The 9,772-nt window shown below is 39.3% G+C and overlaps 1 protein-coding gene across 1 annotated transcript; it reads right to left on the reverse strand.

Moving 5' to 3' along the window:
• Nucleotides 1-3,236: 3,236 nt before the first annotated feature.
• LOC115192786 (E3 ubiquitin-protein ligase TRIM47-like) lies at nucleotides 3,237-8,907 on the reverse strand. Its single transcript, XM_029751641.1, has 7 exons — nucleotides 8,769-8,907; nucleotides 5,147-5,842; nucleotides 4,686-4,781; nucleotides 4,138-4,371; nucleotides 3,889-4,048; nucleotides 3,707-3,766; nucleotides 3,237-3,470 (listed from the first exon to the last, which is right to left on the reverse strand). The coding sequence occupies exons 2-7, from the start codon at nucleotides 5,738-5,740 to the stop codon at nucleotides 3,253-3,255; spliced, it is 1,362 nt and encodes a 453-aa protein (XP_029607501.1). The 5' UTR covers nucleotides 5,741-5,842; nucleotides 8,769-8,907; the 3' UTR covers nucleotides 3,237-3,252.
• Nucleotides 8,908-9,772: the final 865 nt, after the last annotated feature.

Raw genomic sequence — 9,772 nt, forward strand, 5'->3', positions numbered from 1 at the left:
GACAACTGCTCAGCAATATACCTCAAATAAAGTTGAATACATTCCATGAGAAATATACCACATATTTTAATAGAGCTTAAAAAACATCTTGAGATCATACTGTATGTGTGTACTAACTACCATTTTTAGACATCATTCATATCTCCTTGCACACTTTGGAAGAGGACACAGGCTCAGGAGGGTCATAGAGAGACTTAAGACCTTATAGGGAGAGATGAGAACTGAAAAACATAACACAAGAAAAATAAGAAAATTAGTGGGCAACCACTAATGTTACAATATAATATTCTAATATTCTAATGAGTCAACCACTAATGTTACAATATGATATACTAATATGTATATATTTTTTTATTTTACCTTTATTTAACCACGTAGGCTAGTTGAGAACAAGTTCTCATTTACAACTGCGACCTGGCCAAGATAACGCAAAGCACCGCAACACAAACAACAGAGTTACAAATAGGATAAACAAACGTACAGTCAATAACACAATATACATCATTCATATCTTCTTGCACATGTCAACCACTAACGTTACAGTATGATATTCTAATGAGTCAACCACTAACGTTACAGTATGATGTTGAAATATTCTAATGAGTCAACCACTAACGTTACAGTATGATGTTGAAATATTCTAATGAGTCAACCACTAACGTTACAATATGATATTCTAATAAAACCTTGTTTCTATTGAACATGCCATACAAATAAAGGCATTTTAATTAATTATATGGAGTGCCTTGGTCCTCCTTTCTTTTTGATTACCAATTCACCCCTTTTACCAAAGAGCACCTTCTGTCTACCAAAATGTACTATTGTGTACCTCAGTAGCGCTTCCCTTCCTCCTCTTTCTATCATATTCTAATATTCGAATGAGTCAACCACTAACATTACAATATGATATTCAAATATTCAAATGAGTCAACCACTAACATTACAATATGATATATATGATAGGCTTCCCTGTGGCTCAGTTGGTAGAGCATGGTGTTTGCAACGCCAGCATGGTGTGTGCAACGCCAGGGTTGTGGGTTCAATTCACACGGGGGGCCAGTACAAAAAAAAAATGCATGAAATTAAATGTATGCATTCACTACTGGAAGTTGCTCTGGATAAGAGCGTCTGCTAAAATGTAAATATTCTAATGAGTCAACCAGTAACATTACAATATGATATTCTAATGAGTCAACCAGTAACATTACAATATGATATTCTAATATGTCAACCAGTAACATTAATCTGATATTCAAATATTCTAATGAGTCAACCAATAACATTACAATCTGATATTTAAATATTCTAATGAGTCAACCACTAACATTACAGTATGAATTCTAATATTCTAATGAGTCAACCACTAACATTACAGTATGATATTCTAATTAGGCAACCCCTAACAATACAGAATGATATTCTAACGTATAATATTCTAATGAGTCAACCACTAACATTATAGTATGATATTCTAATATTCTAATGAGGAAACCACTAACGTACAGTATCATATTCTAATATCCTAATGAGTCAACCACTAACATTACAGTATCATATTCTAATATTCTAATCTACACCATATTCCCTATGTAGTGCACTACTTTGATCTGGTCAGAAGTAACCTAGTGCACTACATAGGGAACAGGGTGTCATTTTGGGACAGAGTCAGAAGTCTTTATCTCATCTGTTTTCTATATTATGTTCTTCTCTCCTCCTGGCTCTATTATATCATCCACACTACAAGCCAGCTTCAACACAATCCATTTACAAGTTAAAGACACACATTAGAATAAATAACAAAGAAAACTATTACTAGATGAAGTTTAGTGTTGTATTTTTTATTTCCCATCACCATAAATCATATTTAATCACTGAACAGTAGCAGACCTAACTTCATCTGTTCCTGACTCTGGATAGTGGATTAAAAAGACCATCAATCTCCAATGATATTAAAGTACTATTCTGAACATTGCTGATATACTGAGTGGCAAGTCAAGATATCTGCTGTTTAATATAGTTTAGTTAGTTAGTGATACTACCTGTTCCATGTTAGTTAGTTAGTTAGTTAGTTAGTTAGTTAGTTAGTTAGTTAGTTAGTTAGTTAGTTAGTGATACTACCTGTTCCATGTTAGTTAGTTAGTTAGTTAGTTAGTTAGTTAGTTAGTTAGTTAGTTAGTTAGTTAGTTAGTTAGTTAGTTAGTGATACTACCTGTTCAATGCCATTGAGGAGAATTACATAGAGACAAAGAACCAACTGAGAAAACATATCAATGGTTCTGAATGACAACCAATATACATCAACACCATACATCATGATGATGTGAATGTACAAGATTAAAACATTGTATTATAATGGATGAAATCTCTGAAGATCAAATCAGTCAGAAATAAATAATTGTAAAGAAAATCAGAGCATTATATCTGGGGACCATCACCACCAGCATGACTAGTATCTATGTGGACCCTACTACAGTTTAACCAGCTCAGCTATAGACTACACCAGCATGACTAGTATCTATGTGGACTCTACTACAGTTTAACCAGCTCAGCTATAGACTACACCAGCATGACTAGTATCTATGTGGACCCTACTACAGTTTAACCAGCTCAGCTATAGACTACACCAGCATGACTAGTATCTATGTGGACCCTACTACAGTTTAACCAGCTCAGCTATAGACTACACCAGCATGACTAGTATCTATGTGGACCCTACTACAGTTTAACCAGCTCAGCTATAGACTACACCAGCATGACTAGTATCTATGTGGACCCTACTACAGTTTAACCAGCTCAGCTATAGACTACACCAGCATGACTAGTATCTATGTGGACCCTACTACAGTTTAACCAGCTCAGCTATAGACTACACCAGCATGACTAGTATCTATGTGGACCCTACTACAGTTTAACCAGCTCAGCTATAGACTACACCAGCATGACTAGTATCTATGTGGAACCTACTACAGTTTAACCAGCTCAGCAGTACCAGAGAGACAAAACCCAGGATAGAGGGGCTGAGTGAATGTGGTCTGGACTCTGTGGAGGAGGGTCATTGTATCAGAGACACTGTAGAAGGACAGAGTACCTGCCTTGTGATCCAGGTACACTCCTACTCTGGAGGACTGAGGGCCTGATACTTTAGTCTCAACATTATTGTGTCTGAAAGAATAACCACCACTAAAGCACTTTAAACTCCAGGACTTGTCATTTAGTCCAAATGTAATACCTCTCTGTATTCTGCTGATGTCTTTATATGAGACTGCTGTAATAACACAAAGCCCACTCCACATCCCAGTAACAGCGTCCAGACAGACCCTCTCTACATAGAATCATCAAGTCATTTGTGAATCTGTCTGGATGGCGAGGATATGGTTGGGCTAGGCGTGAACGTGTCACCTTTCTGTTCCCTTCAGACAGAGAGAGGTGTGTGTTCGCAGTGTTTGTGTCCAGTGTGAGCTGACAGGAATCTGGGAGAAGAGCAGAGCAGAGACCAATGAGGGGAGTTAGAACAATAAGTTAAGTCAGATACTGTATCTACCCTGTCTTTGATTAGAGCACAGCAGAGATCAAATCAGAGAAATATGAGGAGTCAGATAGATACCCAGTCTTTGATTAGATCTACTATTGCTATATATTTCTAGAGGGATTGTTAGGAGTGTCAGTAAAAAGAGACTGTTAGTTACTTCACAATAAAGAGACTCACATTGTAACAACTGTTCTCTGGTCTTGGGCTCTGGAGGCAGTACAACATCCACTATATTCACTACAGACACACAAACACATTGACAGAGAGAGGGAATGTTATCATCATACCATATTCCACATGTATATGACTAGTAGGGAACTTTCAATGGTCTAAAGTTGATGTTATTATTTTCAACACACCTGTAGTGGAGATCTTGGTCCATTCTCCTTTAAGGAAGTCTTCTAGTTTATCTCTCAGTTCAGACACAGTCTTACTCACATCTCCAAAGTACTGAAGAGGACGGACAACGATGCTGGGTAAGTCTGAAGATACACTGATACTGGAGAGAGACTGATAACTCTGGAGAGAGAGAGACACAGAACAGAATGATTGAAAAGTTTCACATTAAGTTAATTTTCATATCACATGTAACAAGGCAGTTTAGTTACCTGGAGGAAATGGATGTGATCCTCTGTGTGTGAGAGCTGCTCCAGCTCAGTGCTTCTCTTCCTCAGCTCAGCTATCTCCTGCTTCAGTTGCTCCAGGAGTCCTTCAGCTTGACTCACTTGAGCCTTCTCTTGGGCTCTGATCAGCTCCTTCACCTCAGAGCGCCTTCTCTCAATGGAGCGGATCAGCTCAGTAAAAATCCTCTCACTGTCCTCCATTGCTGCCTGTGCAGAGCGCTGTTCAGACAGATACAGAGAGAGAGAGAGATACACAGAGAGAGAGAGAGAGAGAGAGAGATACACAGAGAGAGAGAGAGAGAGAGAGAGAGAGAGAGAGAGAGAGAGAGAGAGAGAGAGAGAGAGAGAGAGAGAGAGAGAGAGAGAGAGAGAGAGAGAGAGAAGGCTCCATTTTAAATAGTCTATTATCTTTATAACTGGGAGCCCAAGCAGCCTGTTTCCCAGAGTGGGGCTCAGGGGGATTGGAGAGGGACCCCTCTACCTCTGGTTGACTGGAGGAGAGAAGTGAAATGGTGTCTCCCAACAATACTCACCTTGAAAGACTCCACAGCTTGTTGGAGCTCCTTCAGCTCCTTCTCTCTCTCCTGGAATCTCTGCTGGACCTTCTGCTGACTCCTCCCCAGCTGCCTCTGTGGAGAATCACTCTTCAATGAGTTACCAAGCTTTATTTGTCCAGTAGATCAACAGTATAGTATTGTGACATAGGGCCCATAGAGAGGATTGTCTAAAATCTTAAGGAAGTCCCTTTGCAATATAGTATTATTATGTTGCTATATGAATGATAACAGTTTTACAAAACTGTTATCAGTGTACAATGGATGACCATTTGGAGAACCTGGGTTAACATATCTATATACTCAATGTTTGTGTTGATATTTATTATGCTGAGGATCAATCTCATTTTAATTCTTTCATATTCAAACAGCCTTAGTTCCTACTGTATCTTTAATTCTTTGTTTATCAGACAGTCACCAACAAGTTGTTCTGGTCTTACCTGTTTCTCAGTCCTCTCTGCTGTAGCTGATACTGTATCATGGCCTTTATGTTCATCCATTGTACACTGATAACAGATACACTGTTGATCGGTACGACAGTAAACCTCCAGCAGTTTGTCATGATGAGAGCAGATCTTCTCCTGTAGTTGTGCGGTGGCTTTGACCAGCTTGTGCTTCTTGAAAGCAGGAGATTCATAGTGAGGTTGGAGATGAGTATCACAGTAAGAGGCCAGACATGCCAGACATGACATGAGGGCTTTCTGCTTTCTGGTCCCAGTGCAGGAATCACACGCCACATCTCCAGGTCCAGCATAGCACAGAGCAGGAGGGGGAGCAGCCTGGACTCCTGTCTTCTTCAGTTTCTCCACCACCTCAGCCAACATGTTATTTTTCCTCAGAGTAGGCCTTGGTGTGAAGGTCACTCTGCACTGAGGACAGCTATAGCCTTTCAGAACATCCTGATCCCAGCAGTCCTCAATACAGCTTCTACAGTAACTGTGTCCACAGGGGATGGTGACTGGTTCCTTCAGTAGATCCAGACAGACAGAACAACAGAACTGGTCCTGGTCCAGCTGAACTCCCTGCTGAGCCATTTGGACGGTTGTTCACTCTCACTCAGACAGTTGACAACGAGACTCAGATCAGTTTTGTTTCGTCAGAAGAGAGTTTGTGGGAGGAGGATGGACTTCCTGGTTCTGCCAGAGGGGTGTGGTTAGAAGGAGAGAGGGAGGGATTAGAGGGAGAGAGAGAATGGCATGCGACTTCAAGAGAGACAAATAGTTTTGTTCCAGGTGATGGCCTCAAGTTTAATATGGAATAAATCAAAAATGTACTTTCTCAAATATGAGTTGTTAGAATAAATGAAGTACAGTCCCTTTAGAAAGTATTGACAAAATATGATTCAAATGGGACTAATTGTCATTGTTTGTCAATGATCTACACAAGATATTCTCTAATGTCAAAGTAGAAGAAAAATTCTAACATTTGTAAAAAGTAAAAATACATGAAAAATAAAAAATAAATATATCTTGATTAGATAAGTATTCAACCCCCTGAGTCAATACATGTTAGAATCACCTTTGGCAGCGATTACAGCTGTGAGTCTGTCTGGGTAAGTGACTAAGAGCTTTCCTGGATTGTGCAATATTTGCCCATTATTCTTTTCAGAATTCTTCAAGTTCTGTCCATATGGTTGTTGATCATTGCTAGACAACCATTTTTCAGGTCATATATTTTCAAGCACATTTAAGTCAAAACTGTAACTCGGCCACTCAGGAACATTCACTGCCTTCTTGGTAAACAACTTCAGTGTAGATTTGGCCTTGTGTTAAGGGTTATTGACTTGCTTAAAGGTAAATTCATCTCCCAGTGTCTGGTAGAAAGCAAAATGAATCAGGTTTTCCTCTAGGATTTTGCCTGTGCTCAGCTCCATTTCGTTAGTTTTTTTATCCTGAAAAACTCCCCAGTCCTTAACGATTACAATCATAGAATGGATACATGATGCAGCCACCACTTTGCTTGAAAATATGGAGAATGTTACTCAGTAATGTGTTGTATTGGATTTGCACCAAACGTAACACTTTGTATTCAGGACATAAAAATAATTGCTTAGACACATTTTCTGCAGTATTACTTTAGTGGAAGGGAAAGGGGGATACCTAGTTAGTTGGCCAACTGAATGTGTTCAACTCTGTTGTTACAAACAGGATGCATATTTTGTAATATTTGTATTCTGTACAGGATTCCTTCTTTTCACTCTGTCAATTAGGTTAGTATTGTGGAGTAACTATAATGTTGTTGATCCATCCTCAGTTTTCTCCCATCACAGCCGTTAAACTGTGTAACTGTTTTAAAAAACCCTAGAGTTGATATCCGCTCCCCCGCAGAAACCAAATTAGCATAATAAAAACATCCCCATTAAAAACATCCCCATTAGATGTGTTTTTCTTGCATGGGCTGTGTCTCAATCCACCGCATCCGCTGATGTCACACTTCCTCATCTGCAGTGAAAGGTGGCAGAGCTACAGCTGTGTTTGTCAGACCATGCTACATCCCGAAAATTGGTCTTCTCACAAAAACGTATGCAGCGTCCGAACAATTTGGCCTACAAAACCTCCTTGGAAACATGAGACTCACGAACACAACAGGGTTCTACATTTTGCTCTACGACCCCCACAAACTTCACAGGACTCGTCTGAAGTCATAACCGCCGATCTGCCAACTTCTGTCTTCAGTGTCATAACAGTTTGGGCTATACACTAATATAGCCTTCTATTGAAAGGTGAGACCACAGATAGAAAAATGAGACAGATATATCACCAGATGTATAAATGTGAAGCATCCGGTTGGCCTGATTTTGAACCCAGTCAGTTATATTGGTGCTGCGATCTCTAATTATGAGGTCAAAGGGGGCTGAAATCTAGCCGAGGTGGTACGATGAAACACACTCTTTCTATGAATAACGTTTTCTATTTGTATTTTTAAACAAATTCCAAGCTGGCCACATTTAAATCGGATTCATCCTACGGGTCATATTTTGCCCACCCCTGATCAAGACCATGTTCAATTAGAAATGGTGGTTTGGTGCCTGACTCAAAGATAAGAGACTGCTGTGCTCCACAACTAAGGCTGCCTAACCAGCGTAACAGATACATCTCTTTATATGGCTCTGGGACACATCTACAGTGCATTCAGAAAGTATTCAGACCCCTTGACTTTTTCCACATTGTGTTACGTTACATATTTATTCTAAAATGGATTAAATAGTGTGTTCCCTTCATCAATCTACACACAATACCCCATAATAAGAAAGCAAAAACAGGTTTTTAGAAATGTTTGGTAAATTATTTATTTTTTAAATGGAAATGTCATAAGTATTCCGACCCATTACTCAGTACTTTGTTGAAGCACCTTGAGCAGCGATTACAGCCTCAAGTCTTCTTGGGTATGACACTACAAGCTTGGCACACCTGTATTTGTGGAGTTTATTTTCTGCAGATTCATTCAGATGACCATCCTATCCATGCTAGATTACGGAGACAAAATGTATAGATCGGCAGGTAAGGGTTGTCGTGTCTTTGGCTATGCCGGATTAAGTGATATGACATGCTATTCTATACAATAATTTCTCTGTAATTAATATTACCTGATTAAGCTAATCAGGTAAATAATTAACTAGAAAGTCGGGGCACCACAAAATAATGTTTATAGAGCTGTTATCTTCCGAATAAACTCTTAAAGACCTAGAAAATCTTTTACCTCAATAGCAGTCAATATTTAATCATCACCTTGTTTAGTCTCATCTGAAAGTTGTAAATTCCTGGTTATCTTCACGAACCCTAGCTAACAAGTTGAATCAGCAATACAAAATTTGGTTTAATTATTTATTTACTAAATACCTAACTAATCACACTTACATATACACAGAATAGATCATACATTGATTACAAATTATGTCATAAAGACATGACGGCTGGTTACACAAAGGAAAGGGGGTTGGGTTTGAGTGAAAGAGCGGGAAGACTGAGGAACAAAGGGAGAAGCTATGCTATCGTAAATACAGTATCTTATGCATTCTAAATTACCGCCCATTTGAAAAAGGAGAATGCAATAAATATTTACTCTGAGCTGCACTTCGGTAAATTGGTCGTCGATGGAAGGCCGGTTTTTCCTTTATGGATCTCTGGTCCTCTGAAGAATATCTGGTGGTAGAATGGATACTTGGGAGTACCGTCGTCGTGTGGTAGGACATATACTCTGTCCGTCCTCTCCTAGCCCACGTTTACAGTTGCTGCGCTAACGCGACGGCTAGGAGGTATCACTTCTTTAGTGAATAAGAGTTCAAAGTTCATACCAAGTTGCCATACTTTAAGCTCACGCTATATTCTGGCTGGTATAGTCGAAATTCATCCTTCCGGGGTGTAGGTTGTCACCTTCACATTGAAATTTGATGCTAATTTCGTTAGGTTCTCTAAGGTTGGCTTAGTTCTGTAGGTGGTCTTTGTCCTTTCAACGTGGAGACCTCAAGTCCACACGTCCTTGGAACAACTTATTATCTGAGCCCTTTTAACGTAGGACTGTCGCCCTAACGTCCTCGGAACAGAAAGTTACATTTTCGTCAAGGGCTTTATATAGGAGGGGAGAGAAGGGCGTGTTTTATAGTTTATAACCAATGTCTGTTCACATGGGCAGGGCCACTGAGTTGAGCATAGTTTACTCTATGACAAAACGTTCTCTCATTAAGAAGCTAAATTACATGTCATCTTTTCACAAATAGTTTCATATTTAAACATTTAAATTGCACAACAATTCCATGTGAATCTGATAACTACAATGTGTAGACTTTCAAAGAAAGTTTATGTCGTCCTATCATCAGTAATAATGTCTCAGACGCCAACTGATCTGGCATCATATTCATTTAGTACCAACGCATATTTTCAGCTGGTTGGATTACTGAAATATGGTTCCTTTCCCCCACCTTTTGATGTTCCCAGACTCTCTATGTTTAACAAAGGCTTTTCAAGAGTACTTCTGTAGAGTCAAGAGAGAGGAAAGGGAGAAAGGTATTTATGGGGGGTCATAAACCTCACCCACAGGCCAACTTCATGACAGGGTGCTCACGAGCG

This window comes from Salmo trutta, chromosome 4 (genome assembly GCF_901001165.1).
Source record: "Salmo trutta chromosome 4, fSalTru1.1, whole genome shotgun sequence".
Classification (NCBI taxonomy): Eukaryota; Metazoa; Chordata; class Actinopteri; order Salmoniformes; family Salmonidae; genus Salmo; species Salmo trutta.